General features: G+C 46.5%; 1 protein-coding gene across 1 annotated transcript in view; it reads right to left on the bottom strand.

Moving 5' to 3' along the window:
- Window positions 1-546: 546 nt before the first annotated feature.
- Window positions 547-27,480, bottom strand: part of GPR179 (G protein-coupled receptor 179) — a 58,026-nt gene continuing 31,092 nt past the window's right edge. The window contains exons 3-11 of the mRNA XM_066630969.1: window positions 21,414-21,531; window positions 20,214-20,425; window positions 19,993-20,061; window positions 18,691-18,800; window positions 17,229-17,467; window positions 12,175-12,313; window positions 10,964-11,069; window positions 8,200-8,346; window positions 547-6,366 (exon numbers count right to left, since the gene is read on the bottom strand). Coding sequence (XP_066487066.1) covers window positions 547-6,366; window positions 8,200-8,346; window positions 10,964-11,069; window positions 12,175-12,313; window positions 17,229-17,467; window positions 18,691-18,800; window positions 19,993-20,061; window positions 20,214-20,425; window positions 21,414-21,531 — 6,960 coding nt within the window. The remainder of the gene's footprint in view (window positions 6,367-8,199; window positions 8,347-10,963; window positions 11,070-12,174; window positions 12,314-17,228; window positions 17,468-18,690; window positions 18,801-19,992; window positions 20,062-20,213; window positions 20,426-21,413; window positions 21,532-27,480) is intronic.

Here is a 27,480-nt window from a genome sequence, read left to right as displayed (position 1 = left end):
GGGGAATGCATGACACTATTCATGCCCCCTGCCTGCTAGACATCCAGGTGAAATGACAAAGCAAAACCAGCAGGAACTCTGTGATCAGTGCAAGCCTCCCTGCCAAACAATTCCCAATTATCATTCGATCTGATGTCATTCAGCCTGGCCCAGAGCCCGTTTTTAACAGTTACTGTACTGAGCGCATGTTCTGCAGAAATCATTATTTACAGACATCGGGAGTGGATGGTCTGGAAACTACGGGGGAGACAAGGCCGTGTGCTACAGGTTTATGCACAGAGAACGGAACGTGCAGAGTTTTGCAGCTAGCTTGGGTTATCCACAAATGAAGGCAGGAAGGTACAATGCTCTTCTCTTATGACAGCCAGCCTGCCTAATGACTGCTCTAATGTTCAAGCGCCATTTCTTTCCCCTAACAAATAGGGTGGGCATGCTCCCCAGAAATGTCTTTTCATGCAATTCAGGCAGTAGACCTAAGCCAGTTTGCATGGCATAGGAGCTGTCATTTGACAGGAGCCTTTCTCAAAACGAGTTCTGAGTTCAAGTTCAGTCACAGTCCCAAGGACAAACGTCCGATTTGACTTTGCTGGGATCTTTTGTGTCGTCACCTTTGGGCTTCTCGCCTGCTTTGCTTTTCCCTGGAATGACAGAAGTGGGGCTGGTATCTTCTGTCTCCCATGGACATACAGCTGAGAAAGCTTTGCTGATGTCAGCAGCATCTTTTCTTGTTGAGGTGGGGTCTTCCTCCACTTCCCAAGGACATCGTTCGCCTCTGCTTTTTGCTGATGTGACTGCCAGTGGGCTGCTGCCTTTGCACAAACCCCTCGCTTGTGTGCTCTCTGGAAGGCTGCGGCACAAGGGCTTGTGCCCAGCCAGACCCTCCTGTTTGCTTTCAGATCTTTTCGCATCCCCTTTTGGCATTTCGGTGCTGCTGGGGTGTGTTGCATGCTTGTCCTTCTTAATGGGCAACACTGTACCTGCTTGCCACGGACAGATCTCCTCCTTTGAGGATGCTCTCGGCAGATCCACTTCCCAAGGGCAAATATCAGCTTTCCTGCTTTCGGTGCTGTCAGACCTCTTTGAAGAAACACTGGTCGAGTCGCTTGTTTTCAAGACTTCTGCTGTGGTGGTGCTCTCCCATGGGCAGAGAGATTCCCGAAAGCTGCTGTCTTTCTCAAGGGCTTTTGAAATGGCTTTCACATGTCCTTTGGAAACCTCACCAACATCCTTCCCTGATGTCCCTTTCTCTGATGGAGCCTCAGCTACCTCCCATGGGCACACGTCAGCATTGGCAGAAAAGTCCACCTCTTGGGTTTCCCATGGGCAGACCCCAGCCCTTCGGCTTTCAACACTGTCAGATTTATTGGCGCCCACGCTGGAAAAGTCCAAACTTCTGCTGCTGAGCTTTTCCGCAAGTTCATTTGTGCTCTTCTGATGGGAAACTAACTCTTGATGGCTGCGAGTCTTCTCAATCATTTTGGATGCCATCTCTTTCCCAGCTTTCTTGCCACCTGGTCTTGTCTGTGTTTGGGCTTTGCCTTCTTGTCTTAGTTTCTCTTTACAGGTTGGGACCTGGGCTGGTTTCCTGGAGTGCATTTCAACGCTACTACCCAAACAGTCTTCCTCCATTTCCCAAGGACACACTTCTGCTCTCAAGCTTTCAACACTGCCCGATTTCTTGGAGCCAGCTTTGGACAGGTCCGGAGTACTGCTGCCGCTGAAGAGCTCCATGCTCTCCCAAGGACAAATGGATTCTCGTGAGCTGCTCACTTTCTCCACTGACTTCAAATGTCCCATTGGCGAGGTGCTTCTTTCATCTTCAGAACTCCTACCCTTATCCTCTCTCATAGTTCCTCTCTCTGGAGGTCCTTCAGCTCCCTCCCATGGACATATTTCAGTTTTATCTCTCATCTGAATTATCTCCTGGAATTCCCATGGGCAAATCTCTGCCTTTAGACTTTCAGCACTGTCCGATTTTTTGGAACTTACATGCAACAGATCAAGACTTTTAGTGCTTTTGGCTGGTGGTTTGTCAAAATCCATACTCCCCCAGGGCAAAACAGACTCTTGGTGGCTTTTGGACTTCTCTACTTTCCTAAATACAGCTTCTCCCCCACTTTTCTTTGAGTCTGGGCTTGACGATGCTTTGCCTTTCTTCACTTTTGAAGGCCCCACTAGCTCCTGCTTCAACTTCCCTTTTTCAAATGGGGCTATAACCGTTGTCCATGGGCTCATTTCTTCTGTGCTACTCTCTTCCAGTTCTACAGTTTCCCACGGACAAATCTCTGCCCTTAGGCTTTCAGCACTATCAGACTTCCATGACCCAGCTTTGGAGAGAGCTGGACTTGGGCCAAAAGATCCTGCTGAAGCTTCCTCCAGCTCCATGCTCTCCCAAGGACAGATCTCCTCTCGTGAGCTGCTCAGCTTCTCCATTGTCTTGGAATAACTGATTGGTATGGGGCTCCTCCCGTCGTCCTTTCTCAAAATGCTTTTCTTTGCTGGGCCTTCAGTCACTTCCCAAGGACAGACCTCTGCCTTTAAGCTCTCATCACTGTCCGATTTCTTCAAAGGGATTTTATACACTTCAGGTTTAGCAGAGCGTTCTGTGTCATCAGCACTTTCCCATGGGCAGATGGACTCTCGAGGGCTGCTCGCCCTTTCCATAGAAAGCCCTGTCTGTTTCAGGAGAGGATGCCTAACACTTTCATGAGTCCAACCTCCTTTGGATGATGGTGTTCTACTCAGAGGGCTTTCAAGTAGTTCTGCTTCCTGAGTTTCCCAAGGATATGCTTCTGCCTTGAGGCTCTCAATGCTGTGGGATTTCCTGGAACCTACTTTAGACAAGCCTGGACTTTTCACACTGAACCCTGAGGACAGGTCATCAGTATCCACAGTTTCCCAAGGACAGATGGATTCTCGTGGACTGGTCACCTTCTCTGGAGGTATAGCCCTGATGTCTCCAGTCCTTTCTGATGCTCCACCTGTATCTTGTTTTGAGGACCTTTTATCTGATGGAGTCTGAGTCCTTTCCCAGGGGCAGATTTCTGTTTTTGCATCAACTTCAGTGTCCTCAACCTCCCAAGGACAAATTGCTGCCTTTTGACCTTCCATGCTGTCTGATTTCTTTGAGCTGCCTCTGGTCACATCTGGGCTTTTAGGCTTGGGTTTAGTAAACAAATCCTTGCTGCCTGCGCTGTCTGATGGACAGGCTGACTCCCTGGTTTCTTTATTCTCCTCTCTGGAGAGCATGCTGACATTTTTTTCTAATGTTCCTTTTGGTGTTGGAATATCACTACACTCCCAAGGACATATTGCTGTTTTAATATCTGCTTCTGCCTCTTGTGTTTCCCAAGGAGCAATCGCTGCCCTTTTGCTCTGGAAGCTGTCGAGCTTCTTCGAGCTACCTTTACTTGGGTCTAAAGATTTTGTGCTGGGCTTTACCAAAGTCCCTTCAGATTCAGTACTCTCCCAGGGACAGATGGGATCATGCTGCATCTTCTCCTCTTGTGTTTTAAGAGGCTGTGCCATTTTCAATATGACCCTAGAAGGTTCTCCACCAACCTGCTTTGTCCTTTCCCCCAATGGAGATGCAGTCACTTCTGGAGAACACACTTCACCTGTCTCAGTTTCCCAAGGACAAACTTCAACTTTTTTACTCTCCACCCTGCTTGATGTCTTCAAAACTCCTTTGGATGGATCTGGTATATTTATGGAGAAGTCTTCAGCACCTGCATTTTCCCAAGGGCACACAGAGTCTTGAGGGCTGCTCAATCTCTCTAGTTTCCTAGATGGAGCATCTTTGGTCTTCTTTGATTCTAGACTTTTCAGCTTGTAGCTTTCAGTCTCTTTGAAATCCTCTCCTGGTTTCTCAGATGGCACATCAGTCGTCTCCCAAGGGCACATTTCTGCTTTGATGTTTGCTGCATCATCTGATTTTTTCCAAGCCGCTGCAGTTTTTGCCTCTGATTTTGCTGGCAATTCCATTGTCTCCCAGGGGCAGATGCAGTCTTCTGGTTTCTTCATTGCCACTCCTCTTAGATTTATTATCTTCTCTTCTTTGGAAGACCCTTTGCTGTCATCTACAGAAATTTTTTCCTTGGTGGGAGGTTCTTCTACCTCCCATGGGCAGATTTGTGTCTTAGGACTCATGCCAGCCTCCTCTGTTTTCCAAGGGCCAACTTGTGCTTTGCTCTTCTCAACACTCTTGAATTTCTTTTGGTCTACCTTGGAGAGATCTGGGCTCTTTTTATTCTCTGTTCCCAGAGAAGGTTCCTTGATCTCCCTGGAATCACACTGGCCTGTCACTTTGTCTTGGGTTTCTGTTGAAAGAGCCTCTCTTGAAGATGTCCATTTCCTGTATCCATCAGAAGGTTTTCCTTTGCCCTCTTTTACTGACAAGGCTCTACTCGTTTCCCTTTGAGTGTTGACTGTGTCCTCTGCCACTTCCCAAGGACACACCTCTGTCTTCTTGTTGTCTGTCTTCGAAACCACTAGAGGCACACTGGATGTTTTCTCTTCCTTGTTTTGACAAGCATTTATGGCCTCCCAGGGGCAGGTGGATTCCCACTGGTTCTTGGTCCTTTCCAGTTGGGTGGCGGAGGAGATCTTTCCAGCATTTTTGCCAGCCATGTTTTCTGTGCTGCTTGCTCTACCTTGTGCAAGGTCATCCGGACTCATTTCCCAAGGGCCTATCTCAAGTGCTTTGCTTGAACTGCTCCTTTGTGGGCTGGGAAGGACCTCTTCCTCCTCCTCGTCCCAAGGGCAGACAGTCGCTTGCTTGCTAACTACCCTTGCCCTGCTTTCTCCAGGACTCCTGGATGTTACCTGAACTGGTGACCCTCTGAGAAAGATTGAAGCCACTTCGGCCAATCTGGGCTTCCCAGTGGTATCTTTGTCTTTCTCATTTTTCCCTGGGCTTCCCTCACCTTCCTTCCTTGCCTTTATGCTTGCCTTTATCTTTGACCGATTGAATGCTTTAATGGCCATACTTAAGCTTTTTAGGGAGCTCTTGGGAGGGGAGATTTGAGGGCTTTGGGTTTGCTTCTCTGGAGAGCTCTTCTGACTCTCTAAGTCACTCCCCTGGGAGTCTTTCTTGCTTGAAACAGGCACTTCCATGACCTCCCAAGGGCAGACTTCTGCGGCAATGGAGGCCAGCCTGTTAAGTCCAACTGGGGAAGAATGGGGTACACCACCTTCTGTCTGTTTAGACCTTTCCAGCTCCGTTTTTTCTGGAGAGTCCTCTTTTTCCCAGGGACAGATGTTGACCAGCATTGGAATGTCAGTGGAGTCCTTTTGGGGGGACTGAGCAGAAGGCTGCATTTGGTCCTCCACATCCCCTGAGACAACATCTCTCCTTTCAAAGCCGTAACCCAAACTTTGCTGCCTGATGGGTGGTTCAGGCGGTGTCTTCTTGCCGGTATGCTGCCTCTTCCTGAGCATGTCAGAGGTGTTGATGCTGATACTCCTGATAGGAGTGTATGTGACATGTTTCTGTGACCTCGTTTCTGAGGGTGTTGACAGGGCTGTCACAGCTTCACACGGCTCCCCCGTGTCTTTGCTGGAGCTGCTCTCTTCCAAAAGGGAGCTCACTGTTCCTTCAGACGTGTCATCCATCTGTAGTGGTTTCACGATGACTTCTGAGGCACCGTCATTCACCTCAGCCTTTCCAGGTCTGTCACTTCCTTTCACGTAGGCTTCTGTAGCTCTTCTCCTTTCCTCATCTTGGGCTTGTTTATTGCTGTCTTCTAAATAGGCCCTGCTGGTTACCAGCAAGGCTTTCTCTTTAGCGCTGGTGACAACACTGAGGGATTTCTGTAGAGGGGAGGGCCTGGGGTGCAGAGGTTTCTTATCCGCCATCAGGTTGTGCGCGCTGGCCGACTTGTAGACCAGAGGTGCTGAGTCATCCAGAGAATCGCTGTTGGATCTCTCCGAGGCTTTCTTGGCCAGTTTTCTCCTCATCATTGAGTCCAACAAAGGAGCTTCTTTGCAGCTGTCGTGCCTAGTGGGCAAGCTGTTCTCCTTGATGTCCCCCATGTGGTCAGAGGTGCTGTGGGACTTCTTCAGTGACGAGGCCGCCTTATGCTTGGAAGAGGAGTCGTCTTTCAGCTTCACACTTGAGCTACCAGAGTCTAAGCGCCTCCGTTGGTAGGAACTTGAGCGACTTCTGCTCCCCCCACCGACAGAGCCTCCTTTCTCCTCTCTGCTGCACTGCCGGGACATAGATTCAGGGATTTCAGTGATACGCCTCATGAAGGAGCGGCCAAGGCCCCTCTTCGAACTCCTCTTCTTCTGCAGATGAGGGTTGTTGGCGGTCATCTTCTTGGTCTTGTGAACCTCCAGTTGTGTGTAAAGCTTTTTTAGTTCATCCTACATGTGATGTGTAGTGGGGAGGGGGCAGTGAGGAAAAGGGCGCAGGACACAGACACAAAGGGAGGGGGAAAGAAAAAAACAAAATTCTTATTCAGTCAAAAGCATAATGATAATAGCCATGTTATCAAATTGAGCTGAAGGCCAACACTACCAAGTCTACACATGCATAACCTTAGATTGCCTGAGTTATATCCTCGAGTGATGCAACGATAATTAACTTCATGAAACATGGGTTTATCCAGCCCACCATAGCTTTTCATGCTGCCGCCGCCACTGCCAATCAGGTAATAGTTGTGCCTTGGAAAATAGGGCTAGGATATCTATCTAGTTTATCTAGCGATTGAGCTAGCCATCAACTACATTTTTAACCATGCTTCTTCCAAGGAGCTCAGGGTGGTGTACATGGTTCCTCCCCTCCTTTTGTTTCCACAACAACCCTGTGAGGTAGGTGAGGCTGAGAGATCGTGACTGGCCCAAGGTCACCTAGGAAGCTTCATGGCTGAGTGGGGAATTGAACCTGGATCTTCCAGGTCTCTCGAAGCATTACACCACATAGGAAGTTGACTTATACCAAATCAGACCCATGGCCCATCTTGTGCAATATGGTTGGCAGCCCCTCCTCCCACCCCTGCTGATTTAGAGGCAACAACCTGCCACTACCATTATGTTTTGAGGTTCAGGCCTGCACACTTTGAACAGCAACCAGGGTTAGGGCAACTTTGGCTTCGGGAAGACGACTTTGGCCAAGCCCCCCAGCCTCACAACCCTCTGTTTGCTCTCCTGTATCATAATCATAGCACTCACTCTCTGCCTTGCCTCACTTTCTCTTCCTCCCCCTTTCATAAGCAAGTCTATGCTGTTTCCATGCCACACTCTGCCTTTTCTCTCCTTTCCATTGGCCTGGAAGAAAAGAAGGGGCTAAATCACAATAGGTGTGCATGCTGATCACCACCATCTAGCTGGGAAAGGAAGAGAAATCAAGGCTATTTATCACTCACTGAGCTTAAGTGGTTCCCGTGTGGCTGATGGGGGATTGACGTGGTGACATGGTAAAGGTCATTGCTCTATCACAGTGATGGCGAACCTATGACATGCGTGTCAAAGGTGTCACACAATGACATTTTGGATGACATGCCAGGATTCACCAACACTTGGCAACAACTGAGTTTGTTTTACTCGTATTTCATTTTTGTAATTATTTGATGTTTCCTTATATAATACATAGCGCTACACATGATTGGAATGAATTTTTTTAAAAAATAAACAAATATGTAAAGAATTGTTTCTCTTTTGTTTAGTGGGGAGGGGGAGCAGGGGTAACTTGCCAACAGAATCAAGTTAGGCATTTTCTGAATTTTTGACACATCAAGCCCAAAAGGTTGGCCATCACTGGCCTACCATAACTGGAAGCCACTCTCCAAGGTCTTTTCCAGTCCTGCTGCCCAAGAGATGCTGGGGACTGAACCTGGACACTTTTGCAGGTGTACAGTGCTCTACCTCCGCTTCATCCCCTTCCACCCATGAGGCCTTTCTCAATGCAAAGCCCACCCTGCAAAAGCAGCCAATTGCGTAACTGAAGGGGTGGCGTTAATAGCAGAGTGCCACCACCAGTATTCCAGTTTGCCCCCCACGGCCAAAACCAGAAGAAATGAGCCTCCGTTGCATTGAATATTGATCTCTTCCATCCCACCCTTTTCTTGATTTGCATCTATTAGGGTTGCGGAGGGTGGGGGGATTGGCTTCAGAGGAGAAAGACTGCAAAAGGCAACTCTTACTCTGCAGTTTCTGGCATAGCTAGCGTCAAAAGAAGGTCCTGAGTGTTCCACCCACCCGAATGTCATCGGGGTCAAGGCTGTGCTCGCTCCACGCCGAGGTGATGCTGCTGTTCAGGTAGGAGCCTGACCGCCTCAGGTCCAGCTCATCCTCGTATACCTCGGCAGCAATCTCTTCCCGCAAGGGCGTCCCCGCATGCAGGAACTAGGTGGGAGACATAGAATGGGGAGGCTGAAAAATTTCTACAGAAGTATACTGTCTTTTCAATTACAAGCTTGGCCCATCTCCAGGGCTCAGGGTACACATGCAGACCAAACCCAGACAAATGATTCTCCCCTTCTCTTTCTGCCTCATTAGATGCTAGAATTTGAGGCCATGGAGTGAAATTAATTGGTTGTAGATTCAGGACAAAGAGAAGGCAGTATTACTTACGTAGCACTTACAGGAGTTCAAAGCACTCTACATGAGTGATTTTGTTGTCCTAAGAATAACCCTATAAGATAAGTGACTATGGCTGCAATCCTATACACACTTTCCTGTGAGTAAATCTCACTGAACACAATATGGCTTATTGCTGAGTAGATCTGCATAGGATTGTGCTGTATTATCCCTGTATTGCAGGTGGGAGAGTCAGGTAAGCAGTGACTTGCCTAAGGCTGCCTACAGCCCAGGCCTATGCATGTCTATTCAGATGTAAGTCCCATTGAGTTCAATAGGACCTACCCTCAGGTAATCATGTATAGCAGGGGTGCCCAAACCCTGGCCCTGGGGCCACTCGCGGCCCTTGAGGCCTCTCAATGCGGCCGTCAGGGAGTCTCTGGCCCTCCGGAGATTTGTTGGAGCCTGCACTGGCCTGACGCAACTGCTCTCAGCAAGAGGGCGACTGTTTGACCTCTCACATGAGCTGTGGGATGAGGGCTCCCTCCACTGCTTGTTGTCTGTGATTGTCTGTCTTGTCTGTGATGCAGCAGCAGCAGCAAAGGAAAGGCCAGTCTTGCTTTGTGCAAGGCCTTTTATAGGCCTTGAGCTATTGCAAGATCTTCAATCATTCATATAAGTTCATCTTTAATATATTCATTTATGTAAATGTATGTAAATTTATTCAAATTGAAAATGTAAATTAATTCATTTTTCCCCCCTGCCCCCGACACAGTGTCAGAGAGATGATGTGGCCCTCCTGCTAAAAACTTTGGACACCCCTGATGTTTAGGATTGCAGCCCTAGTGAGTTCATGGCAAGGTGAGATTTGAACTGAGAAAGTCCTGATGGAATTGGACTTACAGTCACTGTGCTACACTGCTTCATGCAATGGGAATCATTGCCACAGGATGTTGTGACAGCCACTGGCATAAACAACATTATAAAGCACCAGTGGCTCTGGTTATGTCTCACAGTGCCAACCTGCACGTTCTATTAAACATGTGTTTGGAATTGATGCACTCTTTTTTTACTCTCTAAGGGTCCTATCCTGACTGCCAGCGTACATAGTAGCAAACGTTTACAAGCCCTTACCGTGGGCCCAGCATGGACCTCTGGGTGGTGGCGAGGTGAGTGAGGGTGTGGGGGGAGGTGGGGAGGAGGCATTCCGGAGCAGGGAAGGTGGGGGGAGGGTGGGGGGAGAGAGGGAGAGAGGTGTGGCAGGGTGAGGGAACAGGACAGGAGGAGGGTGGAACTGATGGAGCTCAGCTCCACCGGATCCTGAGCCCCATGTCAGGTCACGTGGCCCAATATGGGACTCTCTGATTCTGCGGCGGCTCTTGAGCAACCGCCAAAGCAAGTAACCCCATTGCAGGGCTACTTTCCTTACCCAGGGGAAGGGGACAAAAGTCCCCTTCTCCCAAGGAGCTGCTACGGGCTGCCTGGTTGCATGTTGGATGCCGCAGTAGCCATTTTGGTGCCACAGCAGCCTTGCGCTCTGGGCAGCTCAGGATTGGGCTGCCCACCGGTGATTTTCAATCTTTTTCATCTCATGGCACACTGAGAAGGTGCTAAAGTTGTCAAGACACACCATCAATTTTTTTTTACAATTGACAAGGCAAACCGCACTGCGGGCCAGTGGCTTATACATCCCCCAATGGCCCTAGTAATTTATGACCCTCCGACAAACTCCTGCAGCACACCTACAGACCATTCGTGGCACACCAATGTGCCACGGAACAGTGGTTGAATATAGCTGATCATTCAGCAGCTACAGCGGAAAGTGATCCAGACTGCTCTGCCCATGTGACTATTCAGCACCAATGGGAGCTCACCTCCAGGGACAAAGAACAGACATGTGGGGTTCAGTCTGGAATGGGCCTGTAGAAGGGACAAAAGGTTAAAGCACCCCTACCCCCATACCACAGCTGCAGTCCTGATCAGACCCTTTGACAGCTTTTATTATTATTATTTTTTAAAAGCATGTCCACTTCAAGTATATTCAATTTTATAATGTAATATGTAGTTTGGCTCTTACTCTTAATATTTAGGAATGAAATCTCGGATGCACAGCTGCCAGGGCTAAACAGTAATGGATGGCCACCTCCAACTTATCAGCTTCTGTGAGACAGCTGGTTGCAGTTGGGGGACCTCTGGTGTGATCAAGTTTTGGATTCAGAGCGGTTGTTTGCCAGGCCCCACATGATATCCTGTGGGACTGCGTAGAGCAGCTGCTGGGATCACCACTCAGTCAGGATCACATCAATGCAGTAATTGAATCGAAGTCTCCATATTACTATACAGTAAATATCAGGGTTGGCCCAAGGCTTTTTGGAGCATGGAGCATGATCAAAAATCAGATGAGATTTTTTTTTTTTTTTTAAGAAATCCTGTAAGTTCATACCTTTGGAATGAAGAGTAGAGCCAGAGTCATTGTGGTGGTGATGTGTGTATGAATGAAAAACAGCAGCAGTGTCCAGTCAGGATGCAGGGAAGGAACCATTAAAAACCTGAAATATATTGGGGTGCGTTGGAGAAAGAAGGTGGTTTGGGGGAGAGTTAATGACACATTCCTTGCTAAAGTCTCAGCAGGTTGGTTTAAAACAAGCCACAGTTTTAATGGCATGCACAGGGCTAGTCTCAGGGATTGGTCGACTGGGGCTGTGGCCTGATGGCCCAGGGCTGTCAAAAGGCCCACAGCTTATCCCAAATGCCTTGCTGAAAAAAAACAGGGTAGCCACCAGGAGCTGCTGCTGTTGCCTCTGCTGCCAAGGAAAGCTTCCTCCTGTCAGGGATTAACTTATCAGCAGTACTGGCCTGGAACATTCTTCAGCAGCCATGTTGCTTACTACTTCTAATGCAGTGCCTTCTCAGTATTGAATCAGGCCATTCGTCCATCCAGGTCAGTATTATCAATGCAGCTCTCCGGGGTTTCAGATTCTGCCCTATGTAGCGATGGCAAGGATTGAATCAGGGATCTTCCGAATGCAAAGCAGGTGCTCAGCTACAGGTGCTTAGAATACTAAGCTACATCCCCTCCCATGAAGAGCAGGTAATGCAATGACAAGGTCAAGGGCACTGCAATGTAGGTAAACAAAGATGGTGGACACAGCATGGGGTGCCTATCTGGCCACTAAGTGACACCTGGCCAAGGGTCCCCAAACCCCCATAGTCAGATTTTGGAATCCTCTGCTTACCAGAATGTGGCAATCTTGATATGACTGTATTTGACTCCCCCTGTCCAGGAATGCCTCTCTCCCACTTCCTCCCCACCCACCCCAAAGGCCTTGCATCAGCCCAGGTGGGCCAATGCAAGGCTCACTACACAAGACGCCACGGAGGCTGGATCCACGGAGACAGCTTGCTTATGTGGAGGCGCAAATGTGCTTTACCGCACGTTTCCGACCCTCCTGGGCCAGCGCAAGGGACTTGCATCGGTCCAAGTGCAGTTTAGGATTGCGCTGTAAGGTCACTAAGGAGCTCCTGGTTGACTTGATATTTGAACCAAGGAGTTCCTGGTTCATTCTCTTAGCCACTCTCTGAAACCAAACCCTATCAATTTCAGGCCCACAAAGCTAAACCCCAGGTCCCCAGCAGTCATTCATCCATTCTTACCTGACAATGTGAAAGGCAGCAGAAGTTATCAACTCGTTGTGGAGGGCAATGCCCATATAGCGGGGCTCATGGAAAGCAGACGGTACGGTCCGGGTAGCATAACAGAGGAAACTTCCCCAGAACAAGAAGAGAATCTCCGCTGGACAACAAAAGAGCGGAGGAGAAAAGAAAATGAGTAATTCCCATGCAGCAAGGTCCTCCTCTCCAGCCTCGTTTTCTAACAATTAATTTCTGCTTTAGTTGCCATTCCTCATTCCTCATAACCCTGAACAGTTATAGCTCCAACCTCAGCTGGAGACTAACGGTAGTGACTTGGTTGTGTGGATAAGGCAGATTGTGTGAGCCTAGAAGTACTTACTCTCCTGGTTCATGTTTGAGGTGGAAGATTCAGGCTTCAGAGTCTTCCACCAGCTACCAAAACAGTCTGGGCAATTACTGGGCACATAAACATGACCTGGGTCTGTAGTAGTTATCTACAGAAGCGCTAGCCTTAGCTTAGTATGTTGACAATGAAGCAAAGCACACTTTGCACATGCGCAGAGCAAACTTGTGTGGCCTTGGCAACATACTGAGTCTGAAGCTTTGTAGCCTGTCAACAAGGCGATGTTATAAAGAATCATATCTAGGAATGTGATTGTGGTTAGTCTCAGCTTCCTCTTGGAAAAGTCCCTATTACACAGACAATTGACTCATGGGTTAGTATTGTAAACAAGATGAGAGAATGGAAAACCCCAGCCTGTTGTGTAATGTTTGGAGAAGCAATAAAAGGCAGAGAAGGCTGGATCCCACTACTACTGCTACTACATACTGCTTCTTCTTCTGCATCAAGCCTTCCTTCTGCATCTAGCTACTATAGCTGTCTGTTGTATTTATTGCTCTAATGCTTTGTTGCCTCTAACTTTCAAACACTCAGAGTGCTTCTGCTTTAGCAAACTTTCCATCAGGCCACAAGAGACAGTCTTGTGTGTCTCCCACCAAGCAACAAGGCCCCCAAAAGCCTTGGGTGCTCCCCAGAGCAGCATTTTGCGCTGCTACATGGGTCTTCTGTTCAATCGGTGCCTGTGCCCCATACAAATCTGTACAGCAGTGGTTCCCAAACTGTGTGCTGTGGTGAACTCACCAGGTCCCACAGAATGTCCTCAGTGGTCTCTTCTTATTTATTTATTTATTTTTAATTAACACACACACAGACATACAAACATATAACATACATTTAGGAGTGCTAAATACCATGCACCATTACTCATTAATCATACTATATCTCCTAATCTATTACGCATCTACTTCTGCCTCTTATTAGTTTATCCATTTATTTATATAATATATACTAAATTTTCCCTAATGCCCTGTACTATATTTTCTAAATTTTCACTTTCTCTCAAACATAAACTTACTTCAATTACTCATTAATATTAAAACAAAATAATCTAATTACCAAAGTATAACAACATACAAAACAATTCTTCCATCTACTTCTAACTCTTCTACTCATTTATATATTTCTTATATCAAATATAACAGATTTTTCCTAATTCCCTATAATATCTTTTCTAAATATTCACTTTTTATCATCTCAACTAGTTCAATTACTCATTACTAATAATAATCTAATTTCCAAATTATAATAAAACCAACAATCTCTTATAATATGTTCTTTACCATTCTCCAATCTAATTCTCCAATCTTACATTTTTTTCTTTAACATAATAACCACCTATAAAACAATTCATCCACATGCTAACATTTCTAGCTATTTTTTTCTAATTCATTCTAATTCATATATATCAATTTTGTATATATTTATTTTTTTAAGTAAATTTAAACCAGTTATTAACTAAATAAAATCCTCCAATTTTCTTTAACCCTCAGGTTAAACCCTCAGGTTTCTTTTTCTTTCTTTTTTTCCATTTTTTCTCCTGTAATATCTTTAATAATTTATCTCCATAACAGAAACCAATAAGCCCACACTTTCTTGTATAAGGTATGTTCATTCTTCCAATTAACTGGGATATGTTTTCTTCTTGTTGTTCCAACAAATTTTGTATTTTGTGCACCCATGTTACTCTGTCCATCTTCTCTATTTCAATCTCCTTGCACACTTCTATCTGTTGAGAGAGAGTCTTTAAACTGGCTTGAATCTGCAAGGACCAACTCAACTGCTGTCTTCTCATTGTGAGCAATTTTTCCAAATTTTTGAGGATCATTTGAGTCCAAATATCTGGAACAGGCTCCACCTTGCAATTTCTCTCTAACCCACAAGATGCCCACAGCATATTATTCTCCTCACTTCCACCACATGTTTTTTCAGTCAGGCATTTTTTGAATTTTTCTTACAGATAACAGTATGATTAATGGAGAAAAACGAAACAAAAGAAACAGTCTCAAGGAGACAAAACTCTTTCAAGTCTAATAAAATTATGTCCACAAGTAATTCTGGATTTTAGTCCACACACCAAATTATATTTATAGTTATCATCCACGACCGATTTATTCCACTACAAAGATAAAGAGTACTTTCAACATCCTTAAATAGTTTCTCATTAACGCCTTCAGTGTATCCAGGGCTTTTAACCAAATCAGTCAATCAAAGCCGGGGACAATATTAACACATACTTATCTTAAATTTCCAACTTAAACTTTATGCTTCATGCTTTTTCTTCCATATGGTATCTTAGCACGGAGCCAGCAGCTTGATTGCACCTCCCCAAATACTGTCCCTGATGATTAGGTTTCCGAGAAGAAAGCCCTCCCCCCCCCCCGGTTGGGCTTTCAAAATCTCTGGTACCTGCACCGTGGAAAGATCTTATCTCTCCTGATAAAGATCTTCAGATCCTCTTCAGACCTGTAGTTTTTTGGGGAGGAAACAGACTGTCTCTCAGGAGCCCCTGGAGACATGTCTGTTCATCCACTGTTGGCTCCTCCTCCTCCCTCAGTGGCCTCTTCTTACCGGGTCTCCCAGGAACTGCCATCTTGAATCATGCGAGATCGCACGCAATTTAAGGTGGTGGTGCCTGAGACAGCCAAATGATGGGTGCCACAACCATGGTACATTTAGGAACCGCTGCTGTACAGTATTCTATGACTCTCCATTTAGTGGATTTGCACAGGGCTGACACAAGCCCAGTCCCTGAGGAAGTGCCACGAATTATATTGTTATTATTATTAAGAATATTTATATACGCTTCTGAACCAGTAAAGTCTACAAAGTGGTTTACAGACAAAATCAAACCAAATGGCTCCCTGCCCCAAAAGGACTCACCATCTAAAAAGATGCAGAAGAAATACCAGCAAACAGCCACTAGAAAAGACATGGCGCTGGGGTGAAGAGGGACAGTTACTCTGCTAAATATAAGAGGAGCACCACTTGAAAAAGTGCCTCTCTGCCCATTTAGCAGGGATTCAAGTGCCTGCCCATTTAGCAGGGATTCAATACTGCCACCCTTTCCTGACAGTGCCATTCTTTTCCCCTCTTCCTTGTGAAATCAAAGGAGTAGTAGGAGAATAGAGTGGAGGAGGACGTGTGGAGGAGTGGGGAATGGTGGGCTACTGCATATTTCCTTCTTCCTTTTAGAATTATGGGGTAGAAGGAGGAACCACAGGTGTGGGCGGTAGAAGCCCCCACCCAATTTGCTGCCTGAGGCAACCACCTCCGCTTCCCTCACGGGTGGGCCAGCCCTGAACTTGCAAATCAACATGTGCTACAACCTAATATAATATACCACTGGTGGTGGTGGTCTTGCCGTGAACAGTGCCTGCATCAGGGAGGAGAGACAGAAAAAGGCTAGAGGAGAGGCAACCGCAGTGACAATGTGGGTAAACACAGGAGATTTCGGGGACAACCTTTAGGAGGGAAAGGGGAAGAGTATAGTTGGCAGTTAGAGATGTGGGTTTGGGGATTAGGATAGCGCAGGGATGAAGGGATCTGGGGTCAGGAAGAGGGGGAAAGTGTGGGTTGAGGATTGTATGGAAGGAAGACAGAAAGAGAAAAGTGACATAGGGCACAGTCCTAACCAACTTTCCAACACTGACATAGCTGTGCCAATGTGGCGTGCACTGCATCCTACAGTGGGGAGGCAGTCAAGGGGACACCCTCAAGGTAAGGGCAGGTTTGTTACCTTTCCTTGGGGTTGCATTGCAGTCAGTGCTGGAAAGTTGGTTAGGATTGCGCCCATAGATGACATAGAGAAGGGTGGCATAGTTTGGGAGAGAGGAATTGGGTGGTATGAAAGCCCTGTCTGAGATGTTTGATACCAAAGGCCCTTCACACATGCAAGTCATCAGGGAATGGACATGCACATGCAAACTCCTCCTATGTAAGTCTGGTTAGAGAGATCCCAAGGGATGAAGAGAAGACAGGGACTCTAGAAGCAAGACTCCCAATGGGTGTCCCTGATTGCCTGGTCAACTGAAGAGGAGTTGGGTGTTCCAGTGGGCCTGGGGGAAAACACATCCCATGGAAGAAGGTGGGAGCAGACCAAGTGCTAATGAGCACAGTGGCTAATGAGTGACTAATGAGCACAGCTTGCTTTCTGGTTTTGTGTTTGCTGTAGGATTCAGGCAGGATTTATGGAATATCCCAAAGGGAGCACAGCCAGAATGAGGGGAGACTACTATAGTTTTGATAGGGAAGTTAGGTAGGGTCTAGTTAAGCCAGATCACTGCAGGGAGAAGAGGTTTAGAAGGAGAACTCGAGAGCAGCTTAACTGCAGGAGAAAAGTGAAAGTCTCAGTGGCCAGTGCAGTAATTGGCCCAAGGACCATGAAGTCTACATTGGCTTCTCTCTCCAACAGTTTTGCTTCGTTATAATAATATTCCCAGTTTCTCCATCAGCTTCTCCATCAGGACTGGGTTAAAAGGAACATCACAATAACATAGATGGGTCCTAGCCTACACTCCTGTAGAACAGATGCTAGCAGGAGCTAGAAGGTGCTTTTTCCCTAAGCAGGGGAGATGGTGCAAACCTGATGCAACACTTGCCTTCACACATTTGGGAGCTGAGCCCTGCACCCTCCCTGCCACACAGAGAAGCATTAGATTGAGGGTTTGGTTCTCACCCACAACCATCATGTAGTCCCAGCGGTCATGGTCACAGATGTAGAACTGGAGGCCCCTGGTGGTCTGGGAGCGGACCACCAGCGGGATGTTCTTCTCTATGTTCTCCAGCATCCCGACAGTCCAGGCCGCTAAGAACCAAAGCACCAGGAGTAGGATCAAAGCCAGCATCTTCAGAACCCGCCCGCTCGTCATGTAAGGGACTCGCTGGGCCGTGCGGGAGAGAAAGACCTTCAAGACCCTGTGGGACAGGAAGGCAGAGGTGGTCTGAGGGTGGCAGTAATGATGGTGGTGGTGGTGATGGTGAGTTATGTGAAGGGCGCTGAGAAAAGTTTCCATAGTCGAAAGCTATACTTTCGGGAGTTCAGGTGCCCCACAATTCAGAAATGCAGAATTAATTTCAGAAATTATTTCTATAAGATGTGATGGCTACTGGCAAGGCTGGCTATTAAAAAGTATTCATGGAGGACAAGTCTACCAATGGCTATTAGCCAGAGGAAGGAAGGAACAGAACCTCCATGTTTAAATGCAATACTCAAGTAAACTCAGCGTATCAGATGCTGGGGGCAAACAACAGAGATCAACATCTTGCCTTCCTTCTGAAGACTTACCTACACCACAGGCACTGGAAGTGTCTTAGAATATGTAGCTTCAGTGATAAGCCTGCTGTGGAAGCACATTTCCCACTTTCTGATCAATCATGTCCCTTGGGTCAAGCTGTTTGCTGTAGGAGCTGCCTATGCACAGCACTGATTGGCTAGGAACTGGTAGCCACTTCCAGTCTCCTACTCCCTGAATGGAAAAAAAAAATCTATTCTGCTATTAAACAAAGGATAGAAAGGGAGCGTGGAGAAGAATGTACATTTAACTGAAGAAATGTGCATTTGATGCTGGTCCACAGGTAAATCAAACGGATTATGAAATAGTGGGGAGGGGAAGGTACAACTAGTATCAGATTGTGGGCAAAAAAACACAGTGAATCCTGATTTGTATTTACATCTATATGCAACCTGAAACTGGTTCAACAGGGGAATGCCCTGAGGGCTCACCTGGTTCAGCATCCTGTTTCCCACAGTGACCTACCAGCTACCTCTGGGAAGCCCACAAGAAGGAGAGACAGGCCTCTCCTGCCCTTGCTTCCCTGCAAGTGGTATTCAGAAACATAATGTGACTGGACCTAGAAGTAGCACAGAAGTAGCCATTGACAGACCTGTCCTCCAGTCATTCCATTTTCCCAGAGAACTCTGGGAGCTGTAGTTTGGGGGAGGAGGACACTAGAGAGATTGTTTGCAAAGAATTCTTGGCATCCTTACCAAATGATAATTTCCAATTTGGGGGGGGGGGGAGGGAGAAGCCATGCCCATCAAACAGGTATAGAAACAGTATTGACTCTGAGCAAATGTGATCAGCTGAATCTCTCAGTTGCTGTTTCCTGTTCTGTTCTCCCTGCTCCTGACCAAATACCTGTACAGTTTGAGGGTGATTGTTCCATAGACGATGGCAAAACCCAACATCCTCACCCAGCGCAGGACAATGCAGCGAAAGATGCTTGGCTTGAAGTAGAGGATAAACACCTGCAATAAAAGGAAGGACAGGAAAGAAGATTATTGGTGCATAGATCAGGACCCTTCTTTCCCAAATGACTTTGTTCTACATGCTCCATCCAGAGGGCATCTGCTTTTCCAAAGGGGTTCTTTGCACCAGAAAAGAAGGCACAGTTGCACACACTCTTCCATCCTATCCCGTAAGGCAGATTCCTGTGTCCACCTCTCCTCCGTTGGAGATTGCCTAAGGTTACTTTGTCTGCTTTCTTGGAGGCCCAAAATTTAGAGTCGGGTTCTATCCCCTTACATGTCTCCAGGGAATGCTGAATCAAATATGGTTGGTTGGTTGGCAACCTTCAGTCTCGAAAGACTATGGTATAAGCCTACAGCACCTGGTATTCCTAGGCGGTCTCCCATCCAAGTACTAACCAGGCCTGACCCTGCTTAGCTTCCAAGATCAGGCATGTGCAGGGTAACAGTTGCTGTCAAATATGAGGCTGCAACTATAGTACTGACACGTTCATCACACCTTGGCCCACCAGGCTCAACTGGTTCCTCTTTGAAATGTGGCTAGCTTGATTTCCCAGGAATGTTCATAAACTGAGAATGATGGTTATCTCCACTGCTTGTTGTTCATCCCCAGAATATGATATTCAGGTGGACTATTTACTTATTTATTTAACTTATTTTTCACATTTTGTACTGTTCTTCCTCTAAGTTCTTCCTCAGGGTGGTGTACATCGTTGCGTCCCTCCTTTTGTCTTCACAAGGCCTCCTCTGCTGTATCCTATCCTCCCTCCTGGGCCTGGCTGCTCGGACTTCTGCCAGCTACTGACAGAGATCCAAGAAGCCCCATAGGGCAGGCTGGGGCATTACTCAGGGTAAGGGCAAAAACATCCCCTTGCCCCAAGGAGACATCCAGCCAGCTCCCAACTGGTGCTGGATACTGCAGAGGCCATGTGGCCCTGCTGCACCAGTGCTAGTTAGGATTGGGCTGTCAGATGTGGATTTTAACTGGTCACGCATTGTTGAATCTGTTGAATTGTTGACGCATTGTTGAATCTGCTTATCCAATATGATGATCCATGAGATGCTTTGTGAGCCACCTTTTGTCTGCCAGCCCCCAAACATTCCAGGATCAATGTAAGTTCAATACCCTTGTGGAGCAGCACTTACAAAACCTTGGGCAACTGAACAGATTGGGGTTCAGCCAGATACTCACAGGAAAGTAGAGGAGAAGTGAGCCAAAGAGTATAGTCTCCAGAAGGACAATTCCTGAAGCCCGAATCCTCTAGAAAAACAGAGATGAATGTGAAATGAGATGGAAGCCAATGCAACCAAGAATGGCTGTTTCAATGAAACCATGAAAGAAGTGGGAATTGTACCCAGGCTTCATTACGTGTGAGTCCAGTTAGGTCTTCCAATGGCGAACACTGTCCTTACCTTGCTCTTTCTGAAGTGGTAAGAGACCAGCATGCTCAGGAAAACAGCCAGCATGCAAAATGCCTGGAAAGCCAGGATGGCAGCCCTCAAGGACCAATCTTCTTGAATCAAACATGGTGTGCTGTCCACACAGGTGGTACATCCTTCCTGACAGGGACGACACTCTAGAAAATTCCCGGAATCTACTGCTCCATATTGAGAAGTGCTTTCCCCTATTAAAGATGAGGGGGGTGGGGGGTGAAAAGTGGGATGAGATACCCATGTGTTAAAATAGCAGTTTCTAATTCCTACTTGTAAGAATTGGCTGGAACACAGATTAGTCCTGTGGCCACTTATTTTTATTGCTTGTATGACTATGTGCAGAGAAAAACTTTGCACAGAGTTTGGGAGAAGTTCATAGATTTGAAAAACTCTGGATAGGCATCAGGAAGCGTGGCCATTTAGTAGATGATGATGATGTTTCTAGTGGAATGTATGTTCTAATTCAGTACAATACATACTTAAGCACCCTTATTTGAACATTTGAATACATGTATATCTTGTTTAGTGCCAGATTGATGCCCTTGATCAGTACAAGATATATTGAATGTTTAATTCCGGGGGGGGGTATATTTTCATTGCAGTATGAAACATTTTTAATGTATTTTCTTTTATTTCAGGTGGACAGAAGCAGCTCTAACTCTTGGAGGGCTCTGGGGCAAAAACCAAGAGGGTCCCCAATGGTGTGCCAGAGACAGAGTTGAATAAGATTTCCAGGGGTTGTAGGGTGCGTGTCAGTGCCCTGCCGTTCTTTGCCGTTTCCCTGACTAGCAAGACAAGAGTGGATTATGCAGAATAATTTTAAAAATGCAGAATAAATTGTACAGAACAAGTCACTGAATGAGTAAGAGAAAGAAGAGGGGAAAGGATCTAGTTGGCCTGGTTTGGCCTGCTGCCCAATCAGGGAATTTAATTGCCAAATAAATACTGATAGGAAGCATAGGAAAAAAAACAACCCTGCTAATAATAACTATGCTGAAATCCCAGTGAGAGTCTGGACATGCTAAGAATCATTAGGCAGCTGCCTAGGACAGCACTTTTTATGGGGCAGCTGTGTGGCAGCATAGCCTCAGGGCTGAAAGCCACCAGCTCCTGTTCTAAATGCTTCCAGTGCTCAGGCAATGGGAGTAGGACAAAAAGCTAGAAAATGCTGCTACTTACCAGACTGGCCATTGCTGGAGGAGGAGGAGGAGAAGGCCTTGCTCAACCCATAGAAACCTGGTTTGCAGAGACAAAGGTATTTTCCGAGGACAAAGCCCTGGCTTTCCTGTGGGATGCACTAAAAGGAGGAATGCATATCAGTGAGTTCAGAGGTCTGTTCCCCTCTCCTTTAAGATGCATGGCTCCCCCCCCCAAAAAAAATGGTACAGAGCTCATTTAAAATGTCCATCATCTGAAATGCTGCTCTGTGTTCTGTTTTCAGAATGGCTTTATGTATATTTATTTATACAGGTATTTATTTACTGCCTTTCTTTGGTCATCGGATTTCTCCTCAGACTTTAATCCAAGGCGGTTTACATAGGCAGGCTGTTCTAACCCCTGTAGGGATTTTTACAATTGAATAGTTCTAGTCTTTCATAGAACTCCTCATTCCAGTTGGATTCTTTCCCGGTCTGGCCTCTCTCTGGCCCTTCGCCTCCCACACTCCACTTGACGGCAACTCCTCTCTGCCACCGAGGGTCAGCTCATCGGTATATCACCGTGTCATCTGTTCTTGGGTAATTCTGGTTGTTTCGAACTGGCAGCCTCAGATCTTCAGGCATACAAGGCGGCAGCTCTACCAACTGAGCCAGACCTCCTGCCCTTTCTCAGGCTCATTTGATTTTCATTCCAATTGGCTTTTTGTTTATACATCAATTGACACCAAGATTCCCTGTGACATTTGCATCAGGAGGTATTGTGGGAAGTTTGTACACTTAGGACAAGCGGCTTGTATGTGAACATACAGAGTCTGCTGCACCCTTTTACTGCTTTCTAGAAGGCTCAGGTGCCCAAAAGGAGTTTCCTTTTGGTTCCTTAATACACAATCAGAAGCGTGGGAACAACAGAAAATAAATAAGGACCTTACAGAGCAACAAGAGGGGAGCTGAATGTGGCAGCTGAATGAGCCAACACCAGCAATATTCAGAATAGTTATAAGAAAACAATAGCCATTACAAAAAACACAATGCGATACTTTACATGGTGAAATAGACGCAACACAGGGGAGGAAGTGTGGTCCAGAGGAAGAGCTGCCTGAAGACTACCAGAAGCTAAGCAGGCACAGCCTGGGTCGTGTCTGGAGGAGGGACCAGAACAGTCACTGATAAGCTGACATGCCCCTCGGTCGGTGACAATGGGAGAGCTGTCTCGTATGTTGAGAATGTCAGTGATAAGAACAATCACAACGGGAAAATTCCCTGCCTAGTGTGATTTGTGGCACAGAATGTTCCTGCAGCTACATTATTGAAAGATAACAGCTGGGGTTTGAAGGGTTCTATCAGTTCTCATTATCCACTAGGGTTAGGTTCCGCCACCTCTCTCTTGGTTTCTTCCCTTGGCTTACCCCAGCCCCAGAGCAGTTCTCAGGTAGCCTCCCAAAGACCTCCTGTCATCAGCCTCTCATCATTGCCAGGTTGTGAAGGTTCAGTTGGAGGCCCAAGATGGTGCAGCAAGTCTGGAAGCAGACATATTCAGCACAGGCCAATACTAATGTCCTGCTTGATGTGATCAGTGATGGTCCTGGGGGTGGGGAGCAGGAGGCAGGGCTGGGACCAGGTAGATATGCTGGGTCCTAGCCCCCGTCCCTGAGCAGTTTGTAGTGGATGCAAGCTACTCTGCTCTCCTCAGACTTATGCCACCTCCTGAGGAGACCCGTTGGTTAAAGTCCAAGGAGACCCATTGGGGCTGCAGTGGCTTATCCCTGGGTAAGGGGAAGAGTTTCTCCTTATCTCCTGCTGAACCACTTTGGGCCCCTATCTTGTGCTGGATATAGTGCAGGCCTCTGAGTGAGTGAGTTAAACCAAAACTATCCATCCTGCAAAGAAAAGTGCCACAACATAATAATAATTTTTTAAAACCAAGATATCATAAAACCGAAACATCTCCATGACCAGTGGCGTCACTAGGGTTCGCATCACCCAGTGCAGGAGGGCAGCGCGTCACACCCATGCAGTGGGAGGGGCAACACTCCAGGTGGTGGGCGTGGTGATCTACCATCGCCCCGTCTCCACTGGTTTTTGGGCTGTACTTTTTGATAAAATAAAGATACGTCAGCGCAGTTTGTTTCATCGTATTCTGCATGAAATTACACATTGATTGATATATAACATGATGGTATTATTTTTGCAAACTGTGATTTTAGTGATTTTGGTCACTAGTGGTGTCACCTCCCCCCAAGGTGTCAACTTACTAACACCGTATTGGAGCAGTTCTCAAATTTTTAGCACTGGGACCCACTTTTTAGAATGATAATCTGTCCAGGACCCATCATAAAGCAAATTAAAATAAATAAATAAATTAAAGTACATAAGAACATAAGAACAGCCCCACTGGATAGGCCCATCTAGTCCAGCTTCCTGTATCTCACAGCGGCCCCACCAAATGCCCCAGGGAGCACACCTGATAACAAGAGACCTGCATCCTGGTGCCCTCCCTTGCATCTGACATAGCCCATTTCTAAACTGTACCTCCTTTTAAGATGGGTCTGTACCTCCTTTTAAGATGTGCTAGATTTCCTTGGTAGGTCAGTATTTGTATGTTAAGAACTCTTGTAAAATTACTCTAAGGCAGTGTTTCTCAAACTGTGGGTCGGGACCCACTAGGTGGGTCATGAGCCAATTTCAGGTGGGTCCCCATTCATTTCAATATTTTATTTTTCATAGATTAGACTTGATGCTACCATAGCTTGTGACTGCATTTGGGGAAATGTTACAGACCTGTACTTTTAACAAGCTACTATGTTTATGCCTTTAACAATGATAGTAAATAGGACTTACTCCTGGGTAAGTGTAGGTAGGATTGCAGCCTAGGACTGTCAAAAATTTCCCTGCTCGATTATGTCACTTCCGGTCATGGCATCACTTCTGGTGGGTCCTGACAAGATTCTTTTTCTAAAAAGTGGGTCCTGATGCTAAATGTGTGAGAACCACTGTTCTAAGGGATTCTTCAAACAACTGGATCTGAAGGAGCATGTTGCTTATTGTGACGGCTTTTGTAGTGTGAGAGGTTAAGAACATAAGAACAGCCCCACTGGATCAGGCCATAGGCCCATCTAGTCCAGCTTCCTGTATCTCACAGCGGCCCACCAAATGCCCCAGGGAGCACACCAGATAACATCATCCTGGTGCCTCATCCTGGTGCCCTCCCTTGCATCTGGCATTCTGACATAACCCATTTCTAAAATCAGGAGGTTGCACATACACATCATGGCTTGTAACCCGTAATGGATTTTTCCTCCAGAAACTTGTCCAGTCCCCTTTTAAAGGCATCCAGGCCAGAAACTGTCACCACATCCTGTGGCAAGGAGTTCCACAGACTAACCACACGCTGAGTAAAGAAATATTTTTCTGTCTTAACTCTCCCAACACTCAGTTTTAGTGGATGTCCCCTGGTTCTGGTGTTTTGTGAGAGTGTAAAGAGCATCTCTCTATCCACTTTATCCTTCCCATGCATAATTTTGTATGTCTCAATCATGCCCCCCTCAGGCGTCTCTTTTCTAGGCTGAAGAGGCCCAAACGCCATAGCCTTTCCTCATAAGGAAGATGCCCCAGCCCGGTAATCATCTTAGCTGTCCTCTTTTGCACCTTTTCCATTTCTACTATATCCTTTTTGAGAGGTGTCAACCAGAACTGGACACAATACTCCAGGTGTGGCCTTACCATCGATTTGTACAATGGCATTATAATATTAGCGGTTTTGTTCTCAATACCTTTTCTAAGCATAGAATTGGCCTTCTTTACTGCTGCTGCACTTTCATCAACCTGTCCACCACCACCCCAAGATCTCTCTCCTGATCTGACACAGACAGCTCAGAACCCATTAGCCTATATCTAAAGTTTTGATTTTTTGCCCCAATGTGCATGACTTTACACTTTACACTTACTTACATTGAAACGCATCTGCCATTTTGCTGCCCATTCTGCCAGTTTGGAGAGATCCTTCTGGAGTTCCTCTCAATCACTTCTGGTCTTCACCACTTGGAAAAGTTTGGTATCATCTGCAAACTTAGCCACCTCACTGCTCAACCCTGTCTCTCGGTCATTTATGAAGAGGTTGAAGAGCACTGGTCCCAGGACAGATCCTTGGGGCACACCGCTTTTCACCTCTCTCCTTTGTGTGAAAATTACCCATTGACACCCACTCTCTGTTTCCTGGTCTTCAACCAGGTCTCAGTCCGGAAGAGGACCAGCCCTCTAATTCCCTGACTGTGGAGTTTTTTCAGTAGCCTTTGGTGAGGGACCATGTCGAACGGCTTCTGAAAGTCCAGATATATAATGTCCACAGGTTCTCCTGCATCCACATGCCTGTTGACCTTTTCAAAGAATTCTAAAAGGTTTGTGAGGTAAGACTTACCCTTACAGAAGCCATGCTGATTTTCCCTCAGCAAGGATTGTTCGTCTATGTGTTTTGAGATCCTATCTTTGATGAGGCATTCCACCATCTTACCCGGTATAGATGTTAGGCTGACTGGCCTATAGTTTCCCGGGTCCCGCCTCTTTCCCTTTTTAAAGATCAGCGTGACATTTGCTATCCTGCAATCCTCTGGCACTGTGGCCAATTTGAGGGACAAATTGCATATTTTAGCCAAGAGATCAGCAACTTCATTCTTCAATTCCTTAATAACTCTTGGGTGGATGCCATCAGGGCCCGCTGACTTACTGATCTTTAATTTATCAATGAGGTCTGAAACATCTTCTCTTTTAACCTTTATCTGACTTAATAGCTTGGTCAGGAGGGGCCATTCGGGCAGCGGCATCTGCCCGAGATCTTCTGCCGTGAAGACAGATGCAAAGAACTCATTCAATTTCTCTGCCATCTCTAAGTCTCCTTTTTTTTCCCCTTTCCCTCCCTCACCATCCAGAGGGACAACCGCTTTTCTGGCAGTTTTCCTGCTTCTAACATATTTGAAGAAGTTTTTATTATTCCCCTTAATGCTGCTGGCCATGTGTTCCTCATAGTCTCTCTTGGCCTCCCGTATCACCTTCTTACATTTCTTTTGCCACAGTTTATGTTCCTTTTCATTCTCCTCATTAGGGCAAGACTTCCATTTATGGAAGGAAGCTTCCTTGTCCTTTACGGCCTCTCTAACTTGGCTGGTCAGCCATGTGGGCACCCTCCTGGACTTAGTCGAGCCCTTCTTCCTTCGCGGTATACACTTTCGCTGGGCCTCTATTACTGTTGATTTTAGCAACCTCCATGCTCTCTGTAGAGACTGGACTCTTTTTATCTTCCCTTTCAACCTCCTTCTAAGCAGCCTCCTCATCTGAGGGAAGTCCGCTTGTTGAAAGACAAGGGTTTTTGTGAGAGATTTGTCCGGTATTCTTCCCCCAATGTGCATGTCAAAACGGATCGCAGCATGATCACTGTTCCCCAATGGCTCAGTAACAATGACATCTCTAACCAGGTCCTGAGTACCACACAATATTAAATCCAGAGTCACCTGTCCTCTGGTGGGCTCCATGACTAGCTGCTGTAAGGAACAGTCATTTAGCATGTCAAGGAATCCGGTCTCCTTTTCGTGACCAGAACACAAATTGACCCAGTCAATATGAGGATAATTGAATTCCCCCATGATTACAACCCTGTCCCTCCTTGTCACCTCCCTGATCTATTTCCTCATTTTAAGGTCCCCTTCTGGTTTCTGGTCTGGAGGACAATAGTACGCCCCCAGTATTACATCATTCCTCAGGTCTGGTAATTTCATCCATAGAGATTCTATGGAGGCAGACCCACCTTCAAGCTCTACTTTGCTGGATTCTACCCCTTCCTAAACATAAATGGCCACCCCACCTCCAACCCGCCCCCCCTGTCCCTCCTGTAGAGTTGATAGCCCGGGATTGTGGTATCCCATGGATTCTCTGCATTCCACCAGGTTTCCGTTATGCCCACTATGTCAATGTTTTCCCTTGTCACCAGACATTCCAGTTCTCTCATCTTTGCTCGGAGACTTCAGGCATTTGCATAAAAGCATTTGTACATGGAATGCCCCAGGATGGGCTGCTTATTAGCTCCTTTATCCCTGAATCCT

This window comes from Tiliqua scincoides, chromosome 5, assembly GCF_035046505.1.
Source record: "Tiliqua scincoides isolate rTilSci1 chromosome 5, rTilSci1.hap2, whole genome shotgun sequence".
Lineage (NCBI taxonomy): Eukaryota > Metazoa > Chordata > Lepidosauria > Squamata > Scincidae > Tiliqua > Tiliqua scincoides.
The sequence above is the reverse complement of the archived record's forward strand: the minus strand, read 5'-3'. Positions and strand labels throughout refer to the sequence as shown.